The following is a 22,720-nucleotide window of genomic DNA, read 5'->3' on the forward strand; positions in this document are numbered from 1 at the left end:
ACTCAGCGTGTCAGACAGATCCCTGCCTTCTCCCTCTCAGTGACTCATTTTAAAGTGACACTCACACCCACACACAGTGACAAGGGGTGCTTTTCATTACGTTGAATTGTGCCTCCTCGTCTCCTCTCTCCTTCGTCGACCCGGAAGTCGTTTCCCCTCCGCCATGATGAAGGATCTTCCAATTGCTTAAATGCACCTGAAGGAGATGAGGAGCGAGGAGAGAGGAGGCTTCTGAAGGAGATCAGAGTGAGGATACACCGGAGTAGCCTACGCGGAAGTCTTTTATTATTTAAGGGGCGTGTCGTATGTGGCACACGTTTGAATCATGGCGGGAGCAGGTCTTCACAAATGTAATCTTGATTCTTGTTTCAACTGTGTCCTTTTAACAATTGTATCTGTCACCAAGAAATTAATGAAAATTCTTGGTATATTACGGTTTTTTAAAGCAAGGCTACAAGGCTGTTGGTTTAATCTACCACACACCCGTCCTCTGTTATGCCTCTAACGGCATATAATTGAAACCTCATCAATAGCAATCAGGAGTAGAACAGTCTGACTGCAGATCTGACCATAATATCACGTTTTACAGCTTTTACAGCTGTGCAAACGTCATCAGTAATTGACGTCGCTTCGGACTGACGCTGTGGAGCGAGGATTTTTCATTTCGGAGTTTCGTTTCCTCCGTCCTCACGTCCCTTCCTCGCATCCCTCTTTCATGTCCTCGCTGGGCGGAGCTAAGACGCGAGGAGAGGAAGCGAGTGGAGGAGACGAGGAGACCAATTTATGGAATGAAAAGCACCCGGAGTTTTGTTTCCTCTGTCCTCACGTCCCTTCCTCGCATCCCTCTTTCATGTCCTCGCTGGGTGGAGCTAAGACGCGAGGAGAGGAAGCGAGTGGAGGAGACGAGGAGACCAATTTATGGAATGAAAAGCACCCAAGGTGAGAACATACATCCCTGCTCCTACAGTAATGAATGTTTTGTGTTAGGTGGGTATACCCCATGCTATGTTATTATATTGCACTCTATTATACTATATTTTTTTCAGAACAAAATAATACTGTAAGATAGCCAACACACACAGTACCAGAGTAATAAGGACAATGTGCCATGGACAAACTAACTGGATCATCCTCCAGCTTGATGCGCTGATGTCCAGATGTGTTCATCAAAAAGAGCAGCAACACACTGGTTTATATGAGCATCAATGATGCTGTTATTTATACAGAATGTGTTTTACCTGTGTGGACCTGTGGATGGTCAGCAGTGTATCAGAGATCTGTGTCTGTGTTCAGGAGAACAACCAAAAACTTGTGTGAGCCACTTGTGGTCAGTGTTGCTGGTTGACGTGTACATTGACATGAACCTGGATTTCTTTGGTGATTGCCAGTGAGTTATGGAGTCAGTTTAAGACTGAATACTGAGGGGAACCATAAACTATAATTCAGCTTTTCTAGTGATCTGATGAGACAGGTGCACATGCTGAATAATATGTCAGTCAACACTGTTGAAAGCTCCAAAAAAGCAAGTAAGTGGACCCTTTAGTTGAAATCATTTTAAGAGGTCAATAGTTGTGTTGATGAGTAAGCATATACCAACCAAGCTGGTGAATTTCAGCAACAATGCTGTTGTGCCTCTCCCCTCACCTCCAAAATTGAGTGTACTTCCTCCATTCCGCCCACCCACGCTACCAGTGGTCTTTTCAGTCACTTTTGTCTACACTGTCGTTGCTGTTTAGATGTGAAATAATGGGCCACAATCAATATTCATTTACAACACTTATACCCTTTATCTTAGATGTGATCGGTTCCCACATAGATTATTTCCTACTCCTTCTCAGTGAGTTTACTTTGTCTCTTGCACAACGTGCCTGTCTGTCTGTGCCAGCTAGCCTTTCATTCACCTGGTAAATCCTTTGCATCACAGTGGAGGTGACTCACCCAATCTGCTACTGTCTGCATGTTTCTGCCCAGAGAGGAGCTCCAAGGCTAAAAATTATTGTTTCTGTCAATGGCGCTGATGACACAGTTTAGTTATTCTACTCAAAGATTCAATGGCGGAGATTTGTTTGTTCATGTATGTAATATGACTTTAAGGCTCCATAATGTACCTATCAGATCGACAAGTTCAAAGAAAATACTGTTAAGCATGTCTGTTAAACTCTGCAATTCACAGATCAGTGTCTTCGTTCTTTCCCATGTCCTCCTAATTTGGAATTCAGAATTCCAGAGTCCTTACCATTATTAACAAATACATGTCAATAAACTGAAGGAACATTTAAAGGTGATAAATTGCTTTTTTTTTTTTTAATCTTTTTTAAAGTCAGCAACAATACAGAAAGTCCACTGATAAAGAAGCAAATGAATAAATACATTAGTTAAGTCATCTAAAAAATGACTGATTTAGAAGGAACAATGCATCTCATCAGATAAATAATATACACCTGCAAATGTTTTTTACTAATTGAGTTGAAAATTAATTTTGGAAATATACACCACTGTATGAAGTAGTCCTGCTTTATTTTGTATGAAAAGTTTTGAAGAGAAGCTTTGCATCAAAAACAAGTTTGAGACTTTAATTGTTTCTGTTTTCCGTTCATGTTGTGTATTTCTAAGTTAACATGTTTGACCAAATTACCACATGACAAACCTAAGGCCAGGTAGAGAGTATTAGAGGAATGGGGAGGTGAATAGGGGCCCACTGGCACATTTTTGCCCTCCTAGCAGGTTCATCTGGCAATGTGTTGTATTCCAAAACAGATGCTTTGCAGATATGTTGAAAATTAGACATCTTTCAAAAGTCTTGAGTGACGAATAAAAATATACTGCATATTTGAGTTTATGTATGTGATCATCAAGGAAAAAAATAACTACACAATATTTAAATGTAGATTCAGGAAACACTGCTTCATTGTTATTTAAATCCTGTCTATAATTTAGGTTTAGGTCAGTGGTTCTCAAACTACTCAAAGGTCTGCATCTATTTTTTATTCAAGGCCAGAGGTCCAGAATGACTAGTGATAGCAAAATTATATTTAATAAATGAATGAACATCACATCTCAGGTGATTGGGCCAGCACGAAACCAAAGCAGACAAAGCTCAGCCAGTTAGTCCAGACATAATCTCACAACAACATTTGCACTAGTTGTAAAATTTGTGTCAAAGAGAAAAGGAGACACATTCTGTATCAGCAATTTAGGAGGCGATAGCAAATTCTCTGGTGTAACATTGATATGTGAACTCAGCAGCAACAACACACTACATTCTCCAGCAGTTAATGTCATTATTGAAATGATGTCAACAATACAGAGATCAGCCACATTAAAACCAGGGCAGGGGTCCACAACAGCATTTGTCCAAGAACCAGTTTTCCTGTGAGAACTGGACTTTCAAAGAGAATAAATAAAGTTACTCAGTCCTAATTAACAGTGTGAACAGACTCCTAAAAATATGGAGAATCCATAATGATAACTTCACACTGAACAGTCAAGACCTCTGCAAAGGAGGCAGTCAGTGCTCAGTATGAAACCCACAGCTCCACTACCAATGAATCCTTAGTCTTTATTTTAACTAAAAACTCCTCTTTTGGGAGAAAAAAACAATGAAAATAAACCTAAGTGACACCTCTTGCATCTAATAGACAAGCTTTGTGTTTCTCTTTGACTATCATGAAATATGGACTTTTCATTTTTTTGCCAGGGGTTGCAAAGGACAGATTGGAGCTCTTCCACTGGTGAGTAACATTATTATACATTTTCCGAATTCATTAATATTCTGTGGCCAGATGGCAATGTGGTGGCTGGATATGACCCGAGGGCCACCAGTTGACGATATGGGCTGGGTCCGGATTGACTTACCGTTGGGTCCAGATATGGACTTGGATCCGTACTTTGAGAAGTCCTGGTCTCAGTGATACTGCTTACTATGCGCAGGGATGGGAATCGAGAACCGGTTCTTTTTGAGAACCGGCTCCCAGTAGCTCAATTCCTTGGAATCGTTTGCCTGCCTGGTTAACAATTCTGCTTATTGATTCCGCCTGTCTTGCACATGCGCAATAACGTCACGCTCGCTGCACTGTTTTGGTTTAGAACGTAGCCGATATGGTGTTGAGGCAGAAACGCTCCAAAGTATGACTATATTTCACACGAAAAGTTTCCATTTCTTCAAAGGGGGGAAATACCTCCAACCTGCTAAAACATTTGTCCACACAGCATGCAATTCATGTGCAGGAATGTCACGTGTTTGATATGCTACTTAGCGACACTTGTGAATCTAGCAGCAGAGCAAACACCAGGGCGTCATCTGTTATTAGTGCCGAAGGTAATGTTGAACTCTTACAAGCCGTGTCTGTTGTGTTAAGGTTAGCGCCATTTCACTGCGTAATCATCTCCATGTCCTTCCATCAAATTTAGATGACAATGGCTGCCAGAGTCAGGCTGGCTCAGAGGCCAGCTCTCACACTGGCTCAGAGGCTGCAGTGGGCACCGGCAGGTCTCGTGCACCTCTATCCACTCCTTTCACTGAGACAGGGATGAGTAAAATGACCGAGACGAGGATAAAGGAATGGCACAGAGCGGTCACTAGATTTGTGGTGAATGGTTTGCACCCTTTTGCCACTGTAGGTGCCCCTGAATTTTGGTAGGTTAATTCATTGCATTTTATCTGGCATATCTGTTCAAACGAAATTCAGAAATTTGAGTTCTGTCAGAGTTGCATGTTGTTATTACTTTTTAGGTTTGTTCTGAGGTTACGTCACACATCATTTGTGCATACTGTATATGTTATATTTTCTGTGCAGAGATGAAAATATAAAAGACTAACGCAAACAAACCCATTTGTACTCTTTTATTTCTTCACCCAATGAGAATCGATAAGAGAATCGATAAGAGAATCGATAAGGAATCGGATCGATAAGCAAAATCGATAATGGAATCGGAATCGTTAAATTCTTATCAATTCCCATCCCTAATTATGCGGTATAACATAATTGGCTAAATGAGGTACACATTATGCCAAAAGGATGGATGGATATTTGTTGCCAATTGAGGTGCAGAGGACAAAAACATCATGCAGGCAGGGAGTTATGCTGAAAAATTTAGGCAGACTTTTATTGTCAGTCTCTGACAAAAAAAAACAACAAAGAAAACTTAACAATACCCTTTAGCTCCCATTACTCAACTTGGAACAAATCTGGTGCTGCTCTTCTTAAAACAGTCCAGTCTCTCTCCCAGTGCTCTCACATATATAGCATAGGAGCCCGCCTTGCCAGTTCAAACTGACCTATCAGGTCAGCACTGCAGGAAAGAGGGTTGACAAGGTTAATGACAAATACACAATGTCTTTCTTAGCTTGCTCATACAACAAAGCCTCATTTCATTCTTCAATGTGTTATCATAAATACCATACATTCAAAATAAGCAAATCATTTAAATATCACACAGTATTTGCCTTAATTACTTGTCATTTCATCACTCATCCTTTGACCAATCAAATCTGAGAATCCGCCTACTCCTACAGCACATAAAAGGGCTATTGTTCAGGCATGCTTCCTCTTTGAACACCAGCACAAGATGGCCTCCACAAAGACTCACACTCTGACAGGTTAAAACTTTGATTACCACATGAGATTAATAGATTCTTAAGAAATGTGCCTCTAATGCTGAGTACAATTATACAAAGTTTGTATTTCTCAATTAATTTATTGAACTAAAATTTAATAAAGAAAACAAAGGAATTGCGTGAGAGTATCTGTTCACCTTACGTAACAAAAACAGGGGTTTAGCAAATAGTGAGGGAGGTGAGGCTTCCTCACAATATATCATACATCAATGAAGCCAACTTTTTTTTGAGTAGACTGGAATACAAAATGGTCCTTGTGGTGTTGGGGAACACTACGTTAACAAAGACTGGGGGGCAGCAAAGGCTGGTTTAGACACACCAACAATGATCTTCCTCATTCTCCAGCAGCTCTAAAGTAATTTTGTGTTTCATTGCAGCTGAATCTATACCCATGATCATGATCAGGACATGTCTACAGCACAGTCATCTGTGAGGGACAGGCTTCTCAAAAGCTTGGATTTAAAGAATACACAACAAGCATTTCTTTTGCAGTTTGCTGGACAAGTAATAATGTTGTGCTTTTTGATTGCATTACACTAGCTTACCCTGTTAATGGAGGAGGAATATTTAAAAACAAACAGTGTAAATAAAAGTTTTGATATTGATGTAGCCTTTTGGAAGTTGCAATGTGACATTATTAATATAAGAAGTGATATGTTTTTTATTTATTTGTTTGTATATCTTTTTTGTTTTACCTTTAAAATATTCTGTTAAAGTGGCCTATATACAGTACTGTGCAAAAGTTTTAGGCAGGTGTGAAAAAAATGCTGTAAACTAAGAATGCTTTCAAAAATTTAAGTGTTAATAGTTTATTTTTATGAATTAATAAAATGCAGTGAATGAACAGAAGAGAAATCTAAATGAAATCAATATTCGGTGTGACCACCCTTTCTCTTCAAACAGCATCAGTTCTTCTAGGTACACTTGCACACAGTTTTTGAAGGAACTTGGCTGGTAGGTTATTCCAAACATCTTGGAGAACTGATCTTCTGTGGATGTAGGCTTCCTCAAATCCTTCTGTCTCTTCATGTAATCCCAGACAGACTCCATGATGTTGAGATCAGGGTTCTGTGGGGGGCCATACTTTTACTTCCAGGACTTCTTGTTCTTCTTTGCACTGAAGATAGTTCTTAATGACATTGGCTGTATGTTTGGGGCCATTGTCCTGCTGCAGAATAAATTTGAGTGTTTCAAATTTGGAATGAATCACACACCTCCCTGGTGGTATTGCATGATGGATATGTATCTGCCTGTATTTCTCAGCACTGAGGACACCATTAATCCTGACCAAATCTCCAACTCCATTTGCAGAAATGCAGCCCCAAACTTGCAGGAAACCTCCACCATGCTTCAGTCACTATGTTTACATGCAGTCAAGTAACCCTTTCATAACCGGAATATCAGCAATAGTAAGTTGTGCACAGCCATGTAAATACCAATAACCCTTTTGAAAAAAGACTTCTCCAGACAGTTGATGGGTGTACCTGGGTCCCACTGTGTTCTGAGCCGATGGCACTGCTGGGCATCTTCCAATTTCGAAGGAAAATAAGCTTGATGTGTTTTTCAGAGGCCACACCGCATGAAAACATATGCGTTTCCCTAAGTGTGTGTGTGTGTGTGTGTGAGTGAGAGAGAGAGAGAGAGAGAGAGAGAGAGAGAGAGAGAGAGAGAGAGAGAGAGAGAGAGAGAGAGAGAGAGAGAGAGAGAGAGAGAGAGAGATTGGGTGGTGGTGGTGGTAGTGGGGGCTGGGCTGTTTTTTGCATGCTCTCTTTGTGGAGAATTTTGACAAAAAAAAAAAAAAAAAACGATCAGTATCTGATCAATATAATTCAAAGTAACTGATAACAAGATACGTGCATGCATACTTGTCTGCCTGGAATGCATCCCGTCTCTCCACCTCCGTAGTCAACAAGTGTCTCGCGCACAGTCGGAGCCTTTTCACTTGCAAATGCACGAACACAGGCTGAAGCTTTTCGCTCTCCCATTGGTCCGCACCCGATTGACTACACGAGAACAGAAGAACTTTTGGAGTTAACAGGCAGATGAGTTCAGTGTTTGAGCTGGAAGTCTGACAACAGGTGGCTTTCCATTTCTACTGAGTGAGGACAGGCAGCTGCTGCATTTTTAATATATTCAGTGTATGTTAGTGTCGAAGTAATGAGTGTCACAGACAGATTTAGAATTTAGCAAAAAATAGCAAGAACTTGTCGTCTGTTGCGGTCTGTTTTGTGTCCTGAGTAATTACCTAATTTGGATCACCCGGCGCTCCCGGTTAAACCTACAGGGAAACCTGGCCACAAGTCGCCAGGTGGACGGCGACAAAGGCTGCCGTGTGCTTCAGCGTTTCAACTATTCTGTATCTCATCTTCAGTTTACTACATCTGTCCAACATGTACAGCATGATGGAACACGAACTGAAACCGACCGGCCAGCCCCCATCTCATCAGACCTCACAAGGAATGTCACCGGTCACCGGCAACATGACCGGGAACATGGGCAGTAACGGCAACTCTCACCCGAGCTCCAAAACGGCATGTGCACCTGGAGGCGATCCCATGGACAAAGTCAAGCGACCCATGAATGCTTTCATGGTCTGGTCCAGGGGACAGAGGCGTAAAATGGCTCAAGAAAACCCCAAAATGCACAACTCCGAGATCAGTAAGCGGCTGGGAGCTGAGTGGAAACTTCTGACCGACGCCGAGAAGCGGCCCTTCATCGACGAAGCCAAACGGCTGCGGGCAGTACACATGAAGGAGTATCCCGACTACAAGTACAAACCACGCCGCAAGACAAAGCCCCTACTGAAAAAGGACACTCAGGTTGGGAAGTACCCGCTGTCCGCCGGGAACCTGCTGGCGGCGGCAGCGCAAGGCCAAGGTGGTAGTCCGAGGATGGAGAGCTACGGCTGGGGGCCCACCGGAGGGTACGCGGGCATGCAGGGCGAGGCGCTCGGCTATACCCAGCAGCTACATCGTTATGATCTGTCAGCTCTCCAGTACCCACCTACCATGACGGCAGCGCAGACGTACATGAACGGAGCTAGCTCGTACAGGTGAGCTGTGTGTGTTTGGGTTCCACCTCCTTAAGGTTCTCTGGCAGGTGTGTTACATTAAATCCAAACCCAAGGGCTTTTCTTCATAAAAATCCACTTATTTTGGATGCCTTTTTAGTCATGCCACTTTCTGAATGAAAGCGCGGTGAAAAGGTGCCGCCTGTTAAAACAACCTCATTTACAGGGAAGTAAACAAGCAGAAAATTTACTTTTCGCAGCTTATGCCATCCAAAAACTGCCCCACTCAGATCCAAATGGATTTTGAATAAATTGCTATTTTGATATATTTAACTTTAAGTGCTTCACAGGCTGGGTCCTTTTTCTGTTACCTCCAAAAGGAATAACTGATAGTATCACAAGACGTACACGTTTAAATGAACCCAAAACAGAAACACGTCGTATAAGGTGTACAACTTTCTCTGTTGGCCATATTAACCACTCCACTTTTATCAGACACAGACTAGCTTTAACAAAATTAAACAACTTTTCGAGATACTGAACAAACGGTCAGTTTGTCATGTGATCTGATGATGGCTGTCCTTAAAACGATGGATAAAACAGAATGAGCTTTAAAATGACAGTGAAGGAGAGACATCTTCAAATAATTGGCAGAGGGAGCGCAATGATCAAATGCACAAAAAAGGTGAATTCAGACCAAGGTGGTTAACTAATGTATTCTTATATATTTTCTGTTAAGATTTAGCCTTCCTTGATGTCAGTAGTGGGTACATGTAAAAACAGTCTTTCACTACTTTCCACCTGCAGACCTTGCTGATTGAAATAAGCCATAGTTACACTTCTATTTAACTCTCTGATGCACATTCACAGAATTGCTTTTCAGTTTTTATTCAGTTTTTTTTTAATTGGTGGTCTTAAAATACACCAACACTTCTGAAATTCTTATCCTACAGACTCCACCGTATGTAAAACTGACATATAACAGATAACTTAAAAATGAAACTAATCAGGTATAAATGTTGCTGTACATTCAGTCCCATTGAGTCAAAGGAACACTGTATATGATGAAACAACAGGATTTAGTCTGTTGTCCACTTGTTATGCATGTGACACTCTTCTCTGAGCTGGGTCCTGCTTGGAATGCTGATCAGTATGACTTGATGGCAGGCAGGACTGCTCTGTGTGTGGTCCTCTACCCACAATCCCCTATTCCTGCTTAAGCATTGTCCCCTGTTCCACTTCTGGGTCTTGCCTCCTAACATAGGCCTCATGTCCCTGAAATTAAAAAGACTGAGTACTTTGATATATGTTAAGGTGTGAGGATGGATACTGTTGAAATTTATTCCAGTGTAAAATCATTTGATGTTTTTGTCTTGATGACTCAGCTGCACTTTTGACAATTTAGACAACATCTTTGTTTTTCTCCAGCAGGTGAATCATTTGAAGATTCCCTGAAAGATGTTTAAATGTTCATCAGTTACTCACTCAGTTTTAGATGTTTAAAAGTTTGAGTCACTTTGGAGGCCAAACTTGCACATGCCCATAAGATAAAACTTATTTGATCTCATGCCAGGGAAATTAAGTTGTTACAGCCAGCAACGTATTAAACTGCAAAATCAGTGGCATAGAAGGGTCAAGATAAAGAAGATGCATCCTAAAGAATACTTTTGCCCACAAAAATACTATTGCCAATATTCTTACGAAAAAAACTACTAATGCCATATGCTGAATTGCACCTGAGAAATGCTGCTTGCATAATAGAACACTGAATTGCACAAATCTATGTGTATGTACAACATTTACAGTTTAGAAAAATACAGTTTCCAATATGGATAATAAATAATAAAGACAATGTTTTCAGAAAGTTTAAAATAAGAACAGGACTGGACAGGACCACTTGTCAACTGATACTCAGAAGTAATTATGGATTTGGAATTGGATTTGGAATTTCCCCTCGTGGGACTAATAAAGGAATATTGAATTGTGCGTTTCAGGTAATTTGGCAAAAAAAAAACAAAAAACAAAACAGCAAATAGCGAATAAAATTAGTATTTTAACATTTTTCATCGTATTGGACATTTCTGTTGTGATATCAGAAATTGGTTCATGGTGTATAGGTTCTGTAAAGAGATGATTTGAATGGAATGGGCTGTTGTCTGCTGGCAGGTGTATCTGCAGTGACCCTTCAGAACACTTCTCCAAGACCTCTCAGTGCACTCCACTCTGTCTCCTCAGTCATTTGGGTATCATTAAAGACTGATTTAAAACAGCGCAGATTACCACCTTAAACTTAACGATCGAGATGACGGGAGCGCGCTGTGACTCCAGTAAGACTTTCAGTTTTTAGTCTGTGACTGTGAAAGTCTTTTGGTGTAAACCCAGCATAAATTGTATTCTTCCACTGGGCCTCCTTAGTGTTGGCTACATGAGGGATGCATTACACTCCACAAGGGTGTACCTGACATGTTCTAAGGCTCTGTTACTTTTTGAAGCATGTCCGGAATATTATATCTCCATGTGTTTTTGAGTGTCCTGACAGGTCGGTATTGTGGTGGTAGTATAGCAGCTCAAATACCCTGTTCCCCAGAACAGAATCCCCCATATTGGAGTAAGTCTGTTAACTTATGGTAACAGGTCCATTTGTTTAATGAATGTATTTGTTGAAGCTGGAGGTTTCAAATGGGAAATGTATCCTTCCTTTTGAGACCCAGGCTTATTAAAGTAAACCTGATGTCAAAATACCAGTGATGTGACAGTAAAGAGTAAATGTTGCAAAAGACATGTTGGCCTCACCATACCTAAGATACTTTAAGATGTGTTTAATTTTCTTGTGACGAACCAATGTTTTCTTTGTACTCAAGAATGGTGAAATGCAGAGATGTTTGAAGGCCCACAGAGTTAGTAGGCAGCATTGTAAAAAACATACAGTTCATCAATAATATCAATCTGCTGTGGTTTGAACACAGGTGTACATCAGCTCATTGACTCATTGTCTTTTGGAATGGAGAAACCAGCAGATTGGTTTAAAAGATACCTAATTCCATTAGTGGAAAATGTATCCAAACCTTTTACCTCTACAGTGTTTATGCCATAAACATCATGTGTGCAATTCAAGTGACACTACAGAAGATACAAGTTAATGTATTTGAGTCTATTGTTTTGGCAAATGCCTTTCGAGTCAGTGTTTTCAGTTTGTTCCTGAAGTCAAGTATAAGCGAAACTGAATGACCTTCAGTCTCAGTTCATTAGTTGTAATGCTGCTGATTCGGACAGTGGTTGTCTTCTTTATAATTAAAATTTTTGGTCCACATTTTCCAGTTCTCCTACTTGGATAAGAGGATATTCAGAAAACTTTGAAATTGGTTTAGATTTTTTCCATTGGAAATGTCTTGGATTGTCGTCATCTACACCTACATATCACATTGGTGTTAGTAGAGCATTGCACATGGCATGCTGTGTCCTCTACACTTTTTTGTCTTTTTTCTGTAATCTAAGTATTAAAAATCACATGAATGAGAGACTGTTTTCCTAATCCCTTTTACCACAGCTTAATTTCTGCTTTTTTCCTTTTTTGTGTGTGTACATGTTAAAGCACAGGGGCTTGCAGCATGATTTCTCCCTTTACTTTCAAATCTCAGATGGTGTCTAACTTGTATTGTCTTTTACCTTCCACAGTCCTATGTCATATACAAGCAGTCCCCAGCAGCCTAGCCCTGTCACCATGTCCATGGTGAAGGCAGAACCAGTGTCCCACTCGCCTCCAACAGGGACGCCAAACCATCACCGGGGGCCTTTGCAAGGTGACCTCAGGGACATGATCAGCATGTACATTCCGGGACCAGGAGGGGATGCCAGCGACCCCACAACAGCCCAGAGGGGCTACACCAGTGTCCAGCAGCACTACCTCACTGGAACAGTCCCACTCACACACATCTAGAACTGAAGTAGGAATCATGGAAGTGGACAGTGAGTGGAGTGGGAAGACCAGAAATGCTCATGACACACCACTGTTGGGACAGGAGGTGGAGTCAGTTGTGGGGGACTTTAGACTGTCAATGCATAAAGACACAACATGTGAACTTTTTTGTCTCCTACAGTAGTCTCAGAGTTCCAGATGTGTTTGCAATTACACACAGAAGTGACAACTTCATTTTTATATAATTGAAAAGCTGTTTTTCTACCTCCTTGGTGCCTCATCAGTTCAGATATTAAATAACACACACCCACCACCATACACAGTACACAGCTGAGACTCTTCCCTACTCCCCACCCTCCAGTAGACTTCTCTCCATGAAGAATGTGAAGACAAGGGGAATGTTTGTTTATTGTGTACATATTATGAAAAGTTACTTTTGTCTTTTTATATTTTTAGATGCTATCCATAGTAACTCAAAAGACTCTTTAATACAACCCTAAACACTTGTGACACTGGCACTCATGACAGTTCCACCATACTCAGTCATTGCTGGGGGACTGGTCCAGTTAATGGGTTTAGTCTTCCACTGTTGGACCATGGAACCAGTCTATGAGGTTTACAACCGCAGCAGAGATAAATGACCTGGCAACCTGGTTGACGGATAGCAAACTTTCAGCTGGTGACAAACAAATCACCTGAGCTGATATGCTCTAGTTGTTGGTAATTGCTGTCCTGATGTGTGAGTGAAGCTGGAAAACAGCTAGGTGCCAGTAGTGAAAATGGGAAGGAAATGCAAAACTTGAATGACAGAGCTATTTTTAAAATGAACTCTTTGTGCCTTGGCTTTGGTTTGGTACTGTTGTATTTTTTTATATTTTATTTTGAACTGACAAAATCCTGTTGGATGACATGGAAAACACCTGTTGGACAATCAGCACTGCATCCACAGGAAATTAACAGGATACACACTGGCTTCTATGATTTATGGTTGCTTACAATGTAGAGCCAGCCTGGTTGCTATATTCAATAGGTGTAGTGTTCTCAGTCACACTAGATCACTGGAATTTTGAATCTGAACAGAACGGTAACGCTATTTTTGCTGCCTGTATGAGTTTTATTTGCTATAGCTAGTTTTAGATTTGACCTTTTGATTGAAATGTTTGGATTGGTTGTTATGGCATGCATCACAAGCATCTGAGTCATCTTGTGTAGTCATTGTCACTTTACTCAAGGCTAAGTGTTATGTTGTTGTTAGGCTTTTCATCAAGTGAATAGGATATAATATGAAATTCTACATTTCAATTTAGTTGTTTTATTCCAAACAGCAGATAGACTTGCAAGTTATGTTTTCCAGGAAGAAAACTTGACAAAAAGGGCTTCTAGGCATGCTTTTTAATTACTTGTCAACTGTTTGTTTTTACCACCAGTAAAGGGAATGTATCAGTTTTGGATTAAATCTCCAAAGCTTTCATCCTGATTCTAAACTCTTTCAGATAACTTTAACTTTACCTGTGGGTAATTATATCATTCAATAAAAATAACAAATTTGTGGGTTTTTTTGTTTGTTTTTTTTATTCCTGGTTGTCTCAAAGAGTACTGTCATTTGTCTATTTTTATTTTATTTTATTTTATTTTATTTTTTTGTCTAGCCTTCTGTTTGGTAATAGAGCTGCTATGGACCTAAAGGAAACTTTAATTTTCAACTGTGAATATTGAATGTGGTAGATTATTCAAACAGTTCTTAACTTTGAAGCATTCCATTACTAACTGAACTGCACCTGAAACAGATGCCTGAATTATTTTTGAAAAAGGGAGAGCAGTTCCATTAAAGTAATGCATGAATGTTACATTTCTACCCAAGTTTTTGAAAACTTAACTTTTAGACTGACTTGTATCTCTATTTTTAGAATCAATTCTTTGGTATGTAGATGCTGCCATATTCTAGAGCTACTATATGTAGCTTGCATGTAAATAATGTATAACTATGTAGACTCTGATTGTAAGAGTCCTGATTCCCCTTTGATTAAAAGAAATGTTTGATATGGTATTCATGACAATATTAATAAAAAGTACAAACACATTTTTCATTTATTGATAAATGTTGTCTCTTGCTTTTAGTTCAAAAGCATTATATGAAAATCATAGAGGAATTAAGTGGAAAAGCCTAATTTCACATAAAATTCCATTCAGTGGCCACTTTATTAGTTACACTTGACACTTAAATCAGAAAACAGCTGTGGTGATGCCAAAATTATACACTCCCACTGAGCTCAGAGGCAAAGTGGAATATCTCTAAGCAACCAGAAAACTGATTTTTGTGTAAGAAAGTTTTTATCTTGATTGTTTTTTTTACCAGTGTGCACAAGCTAAATCAGTTAGCTATGCAACGGGTGCATGGGGTGAGGATAGTTGCAACAGTTAAAAATGAAACATACATTCCCTTAATATTTATTACTGTGACTCAATGTTGGGTTTTTTTGTTTTGTTTTGTGTTGTTTTTGTACTTTTTTCCAACTTGCAATGAAAGCATAGAGGTCAGGTAGGGAAAATCAGATCAGTCACCAAGACTCCATCTGTCATGTCACGTTGTACAGATATTATGAAGCCTTGCATAAACTAAGAGAAGAGCGTTAAAGTGAGCAGCCCCACCATTGAAGTCTGATTCTTCAGTGAGGCACAGGAGGAACTCTTGATTGACTATTTGAAGGAGGCAGTTGCTTCTGTACTATTGCTTAACCACCTGTGGGGTAAGAATGAGACAGGCTTAAATATAAAATGGGGCACTTGTATGTTTAAGAAAAATATGTCACTTCACAATTATTGTCTCCATTATGAGGCAGTAGGGACCATTGATAGAACAATGAACAGCTTTTCTGCAATGGTTGTTGTTGCTTGTTTATCACTGATTGCCAGTTGGTTAAACATCATTCATGGAGATAACATGACTGGTTTTCAGGCTTCATGAAATGTCACCAAAATCTGTCCATCAGAAGTGCACAGCAAACTAGTTTGTCTTGGGCCACAAGCTTCAATCGTCCAAATGTGGAGAGATTCTTCAAGAAGCTTGATCATGTGATTGAGAAGCACATCCGGAATGAACGGAATGACATTTGGAATGTGGATGAAACAGGAATCAAAATTGTCCAGACTCCCAACCATGCAATTGCAAGCCCCAATGTTATGCAAATTGGTGCGATGATATCAGGAGAGAGGGATGTCCTGGTGTCAGTAGCTTGTGCTGTGAATGTACATGGAAATGTAATTTGTCCAAAAGATACAAGGACTGTTTCCTGTGCAATGACAACCAAGTAGTTTTGAGTTATGGCTCTGGATGGATACAGGAGAAGGATTTGTCAAGCATACAAAGGCCATTCCTGAGAGGACGGTGTAACTGTTTTTCAACAATCATAGTTCTCATTCATACAATGAAGGCAATCATTGACCGCAAAGAAAATGGGATGGTGCTTCTTTCTTTCGGTGAGTGATGCATGGATGAGAATGAAACTTGCAGAAACAATGTCAGTCTATGCCTGGTCAGGACTGCATCCCCCAATGCTGCCACTGGAAGCAACATACAGGCTGGGTCTGGATGAACTGGCAGCTGGCTTTTCAATCCAGACATTTTCTAAGAGTTTAATTATATGCCTTCACAAGTCACAGATCACCCTGAGCCATCAGTATCTTAGACCTCCTCCCCAGCTGATCAGCCAACCCAACCCACCACGTCAGCAAACCACGCAGCCCAAGCCTCCACCTTAGATAATATAGCGGCCCAAGCCTCCACCCTAGCTGACCAGCCTGCCTCAGTCTCCTCTCCAACTGACCAGGCAGGTTAAACCTTTTCTCAGACTTATTTGACCCATCAGGAGCAGAATCAACAAGACTCTTCAACTGAATCTTCAAATGCTCAGGTGGGTTTTGGTCCTTCTGCTCTCTGTCCATTTCCCAAAGCAGGACCAAGGAAGACTCCCATTGGGAGGGGAGAGAGGGAGATAATTAGAAATCCTAAATGATATGCCTGTGAATCTGCACTTGAAGATGAAAAAAAAAATAACAGGAGCACTAGAAAAAGTGCTGGAAAAAAAGGAGAAGGGGCAAAAAGAAGGAAACAAAGCAAAAGGCCCAAGCCCATTGAGCAAGAGGATTCTGACTCTTCTGATGATTAGAATTTCTGCATTGTGTGTATGGAACATGTATGTACGTTGTCAGCCCACAAAGCTAGAGAGAGAGAGAGAGAGAGAGAGAGAGAGAGAGAGAGAGAGAGAGAGAGAGAGATAGCAAAGACTTACATGTTTTTTGTCACTTTGAATAGTTCACTTCATTCAAAACAGTTGATTCCATATTCTTCAATAAAGTGCACACGTTGGATGATGCAGATCATATTTTAGCAAATTATCTCTCTTATCTCTCACTGCCACATCTATCCCCAGCTAGTATTGGAACTCACCCCAGTAGTGGTTGTAAGACAGGAACTCTTTGTATTTGAGACAATCTGTGACTGTGTAGTAGATGCCCAAGTGAGTTTTATTTGTAGAAGACAAGTATGGGTACCCTGTATCCTTATTTGACAGACCTAGTACAAAAAAACACTGAGTTACTGATGCTCAAATGCAAAGTGTTTTTCCCATCCCCAGTCTCCCTTATGGCTTGAGAGCAGTGTTTCCCAACCACTGTGCTGTGGCACATGAGTGTGCCATGAGAAATCATCAGGTGTGCCATGGAAGATTATCCATTATCCATTCCTGTGTGTCTTTCTTCAATTCCTGCAAGAATATCAGCTTTGTGTTCAACTAAACAGGCCCAGGTTTCACACTGAGTAAGTAAACTGAGACTAGATTTTCATTATATTTCAATAAATATACTTTTTGTGACATTTTTGTTTGATGGTGTGCCATGTGATTTTTCTAATGTAAAATATGTGCTGTGGGTCAAAAAGGTTGGGAAACACTGCTTGAGAGGACAACCTGTGTCTTTAAAACATGTAGCTGATATATTACACAAGTGCTAACTTTTTCAAATGCAGTGGAATTTGTGTACTTTTCCTACTTTCCAGAAGATTGCTGCATTAATTTTCATATGATATGTAAATCAATTAGAAGACTTTAACTTTAACAACAACTATTTAAATCATCACAGCAGACATCAAAGCTAAAGTATTTTTTGTTAAAATTTGATTATTGGTGTATGGCGTATGTTGTTAGAAAGGCAGGTTGATTTCAAAAGTTTGCACTGCATTACTTTATAATGATAATGTAACTACAGCAAAAAAGAAAAAGAAAAAAATCCAGACTTCAGTGTGATTAATTATAATAGGCCTACTGTTCTGCTTACAGATTTTCGTATCTCACAGAAATGAATCCATATCAGTGACAATCAGGAACAGCAGAATTCAAACATTTTCTCCATTCAAAAATCTGACACAAGATGATAATCAAAATGATTTACTTTAATAAGCCTTAAAGTATAGGCTAGATTTTTAGTAAATTGAATAAAACATGCTAAATTACTTGTGTAGTCATTTAATTGCTTCCGTATTTCTCCACATATGACCACATTATTCAAAATATGTTTTTCTGATAGTATTGCAGGTAGATATTACGTGCTTATTATTTTTAAATATTTCCTTTCTCGGAAGATCCGTTTGTATCATTTCTTCTCCCCTGGCTGTATCTCAGCTGTTGCTTCAAACATGACCTCATCCATCCAAATAATTAAAGAAGTAAGAATGGCATAAGGCAACCAGCAATCAAAACCGACCTTTTTTCACTTTCACAGCGTCTTCACAGGCGGAGCCGTCAGCTCTGCCTGACGCCGCTCACAATAAATCTGGGGACAAAAGTGAACATTAGTGGGAGAACATGAGTGTCTGCCGTCTTGGAAAGATGTGATGGGTGAGGGTGAATGGGGGCGGTTGTCTCTAGTGCCTAGAATGATTTAAAGCTCGATTATTTACTTTCTTATCTTTACCCTCTTTAAAAATGCACTTTCCCCGTTCCCCTCCTCCTCCTTTTCAACCTTCTCCTTGCTCCCCCACATCTCTCCACGGAGAAAGCGGGTGGATGGCCCGTTCGTAATTGGCCGTGTCGGAGGCGCATTGTCCGAGGCTTTTCAGGCCGCAGGTGCATATAGTAAAGCCGGAGTCTCCGCTCCTCCCCCGGGCGTCTTTGTTCCCTCTCCCCGCTTCCCCCACTCCCCCGCCGGGCAGAAAATTAGGGCTGCTTTTTGTGGCTTCGTCCTCAGGCTTAACCCTTTCTCCGACCGCCGCCTTTCTCATGGAAATGCGAGAGAGCTCCGCACCGACTAATCGGTCACTGAGGGGAGGGGGATCAACAGGAGGAGAGCAGTGAACAGATGCAGGGGTTGGTGAAAACCAATACCATCTCAAACTAAGTCTGAATGTGATTTAATCTCATAGATGGTGGTATGGTACATTTTACTTAATGTGGTATTTAATTAAGCCTATTACTGTGATAATGGTAATGATAGTGCAATCATAACTATTGCTTCTATTCCTTCCTGACCCCACAACTCCTGGACTCCAGGAACCCCCTCAAGGATCCCTGGAACCTTGTAAAGAACTTTTGGAAGTATCTCAAGGACTCATGGAGCTATAGACATAAATTAGGGCTCCTCAAAAAGTTCTTTGTCAGAGATGTAGGCTATCTATATAAACCAAATCTCTCACTTTGATTTGAGAAAAAAAAACAAAAAAAAACCAAGAGTAAAAAAAAAACTAGTGTGGGCCCCATTCATGTAATACTGCTGCTGTCAAGCATTCTTAGATTGTACTTAAGTATGTGGATATGTGGCATATGTATAACAATGTCAATAATAAAAAGTTACCGAACCAACTTTTAACCTGTTTTGTGAACAGTGTACATATGAGTTGAATCTGGCAAAGTACCACACCAACACATCTTGTCGTGTAACTAGCGGAAGCTAGAGCATGTATGTGAGTTGTTTTGGCTGCAATCCATGGATGGGTTGCGATGGGGTAGGAAGAGGAATGGGTGGAGAAGGGGTTGGAAGGAGTGTCAAAGGAAGGATTTTCTGGTTCAATACATCCCATCACTTAGCAACAAGCACTGAGGCTTCAACAAGTGGTTGCCATGGATCTGCAGGGAGTGACTTAAAAGTCCCTACAAAAAGCTGTGGTCAGCCTCTGTGTGTGAGAGAGTATGAGAATCAGGTGGTGGTTACCAACAGGGTTTTTTAAGTGTGAACTGGCAGTTACATTATTGACACACAATCTAATCATAACCTCTGTGTCTTTTTCATCATTTTTGTGCAGTGATTGGATTTGAATGCCATGTTCAATCACTGGCAGGTCAAGCTCTTAATCACTGGTTGCTGTTGTCTCTTTCTTCAATGAACATTCCAGCAACTAAGAGGAGGAATTAGGAATTATATCAAAAAAAGGAAAGGAATGAGTTCAGCAACTGCTCCAGGAAACCAGCACTTCAAAAGCAGTCATGGAAATGCTTCCCGGATTTTAATGTATAGTACCTACTGCATTCCTCCAGCAGCCCAGACACAACTCTTATATGTGTGCAATGCAGGGCAAACACATACACATTCACATGCACACATGAACGGGAGAGACAAAAGAGGTTTGCACATCAGAATTCACCAAAATCTTAAGCACTCTCACATGTCTTTTTATCATTTCTTACATGTGTATGCATGGACCTTACAAAAAGTAATTCCCTCACATCCAGGGAACTACTGTTGGCTCAGGAATCATGCACCCTTTCAATCCACCCTTTCCATATGATACATTTTTTGTGTAGTTGAAAAAAATAGGTAAATGCTAAATAAATCCACTGATTTGAACTGAGTGAGAAATGAATGATAGTCATCGTGTCGCTGCTTTTAGTGATTATTTTCATTCTCTTCAGTCTTTGTCTTAATCTGAAACAATTATTTTCTGTGACCACAAGAAAACATCACAACACACTACAGTGAAGTTATAAGCTTAGACAAGGATGTGCTTATCAAATTAATATACATTAATACTTGTCAACAAAAAAACCTTCTGCTTTGAAGATGTAGCATGTTAACATAGATACAGCTTATGAATTTCACCAGTACATTCCATCCCTTCTCAAATCTCCTTCTTTGGGTTTTAGTCTCCTGCCTGTGTGTTGTGGAGTCTGTGTGTGTGTGTATGCACTCAGAGTGATAATGAAGGTACATAAGTGCGTTCATAAAAGTTGTTGTGATTTCAATGTGAAGAAACTACTGTTGCCTTGTATGTAATATACGAGTCCTCCTGTGTGAAATTCAAGTTTGTTAATTAGTTCTGAATGAGTTTTGCCTTTGCAGGCTAGGGTACGTTACTTATGTCCACCTGTCTTATCTGATATGTGAATGCCAATTTAACAAGTGTTTGTCATATTGCTTGTAGCTATTGCTTTGAATCTATCAAACAATAGCTAATATTACACCATTTCCCCATATCCCACTCAGATCCTCCCAACTACACACAGTTAACAAGCCATTTTTTCCTGCTTTTTTTGGTCAATTTCTTGCATTTTTTACCCGTATAAAACATAGACGTTTTGAGTGTGGCATGCAGTGCTTCCTATGCAGAAAATCACCTCCGGCTCTCCATTTGCAGTTCCTGCCACAACGAAAAAGTGACATGACATCATATGCAAACAATCTATTACATTATCTTGCTTAATATACATTTAATTCCTGAAGTTTGAGTGTCTTGAAAGTACATTTAACTCTGCATGTAGTTAAATGCTAATTCATTTCTCTTGTATTTTTCAAAAAGCTTGAGGTAACATTTTACAATATTGCTGCAGACTCTGCTTTGATGTCACTTCAAGAGAGCTTTGAGACACTGAGCCAGGTCAAAGATATATTTGGGGTGCTGCTTGATTTCAGCAAAGTTCATGAAATGTCCAAGGAGGGCTACAAAAACATTGCACTGAAGTGTAGATTTGCAAAAGGAATGGTAAATGGTCAGCATTTATATAGCACTTTTCTAGTCTACTGACAACTCAAGGTGCTTTATAACACATCACACTGACCCATTCATAGACACACACACACACACACACACACACACACACACCAGTGGCACAGCCATCAGGAGCAGTTTGGGGTTCAGTATCTTATAATGTACACAGCGTCTATAGATTTCATTTTGTGTCTGTTTTTTTTTTTTTTTTTTTCTATCCATCCTTTTACATCCATCTTCCACATGATTCCTGCTGTTGTAGCAAATACATTTCCCCAGCATGGGATCAATAAAGTCTTATCCTGCCCAAGCACACTTCAACATGTAGACTGCAGGAGTCCGGGAGTAACCACCAACCTTCTGAGAAGTGGACAACCTGCTTTCCCTCCCCAGCCACAGTCATTATCACAGAATGACCTGCAATGGTGAAGGAAATCATGACCCTTCCATATCAGTCACCATAGACAACTGCCCTGAAGAAGAAGAAGAAGAAGAAGAAGAAGAAGAAGAAGAAGAAGAAGAAGAAGAAGAAGTCCTTTATTCGTCACAGTTACATACACAACATGCGGAGTTAGGGAGGGAAAGTGCACACGCCATGCATTTGTGAAATTCTTTCTCCGCTTTTTTTTCCCATCCCGATCGTCCTTCCTCTGTGGCAGACCAGGAGCGGTGGGCTGCCAGCCAACTGGCACCCAGTTCCTTTGTTGTCACCACTGGTCAGGTGGTGATCTTCTTGCATGTTTTTGGTGGGGGTATTTTTATGGAGGATACCCCAGGTGAGCATGGTGGACACGCCACCAGTGCCCACAGCGGGATTCGAACCGGGACCTTCTAGCTGTGAGGCGACGGTGTTACCACCCGTGCCACCACAGTGCCAGAAGCTCACATTTCTTCATGACACCAACTACAAGAGCTCTATCCGAATCTCTGGATTGCTCTACGTGTTCAACTAATTCTCCCACTTACAGTTTTATGGAGCAAACCTTTTCGAAACTTAAGCTCATCAAAACCTACCTGCAGTCATCAATGGGACAGGAACGTCTAAGTAGTCTTGTTGTCATCAGTATAAATGGAAGACTCATGTTGTCTGGAGTCTGGAGAAAATGGCTCTAGACTTGAGATTTTCCAAGAAATGGAATGAAATGGTGACAGCCAAACTGTTGCTGAAATTGCTGAAACAATAACTGCTCAAAAAGGAATTTGTAG

At 40.4% G+C, this 22,720-nt stretch overlaps 1 protein-coding gene across 1 annotated transcript; it reads left to right on the forward strand.

Moving 5' to 3' along the window:
- The first annotated feature begins 7,645 nt into the window (after positions 1-7,645).
- sox19b (SRY-box transcription factor 19b) lies at positions 7,646-14,639 on the forward strand. The gene is made up of 2 exons (XM_070993668.1): positions 7,646-8,669; positions 12,303-14,639. The coding sequence occupies exons 1-2, from the start codon at positions 8,008-8,010 to the stop codon at positions 12,562-12,564; spliced, it is 924 nt and encodes a 307-aa protein (XP_070849769.1). The 5' UTR covers positions 7,646-8,007; the 3' UTR covers positions 12,565-14,639.
- The last annotated feature ends 8,081 nt before the right edge of the window (positions 14,640-22,720 follow it).

Source organism: Chaetodon trifascialis, chromosome 23 (genome assembly GCF_039877785.1).
Source record: "Chaetodon trifascialis isolate fChaTrf1 chromosome 23, fChaTrf1.hap1, whole genome shotgun sequence".
In the NCBI taxonomy this organism is placed as follows: domain Eukaryota; kingdom Metazoa; phylum Chordata; class Actinopteri; order Chaetodontiformes; family Chaetodontidae; genus Chaetodon; species Chaetodon trifascialis.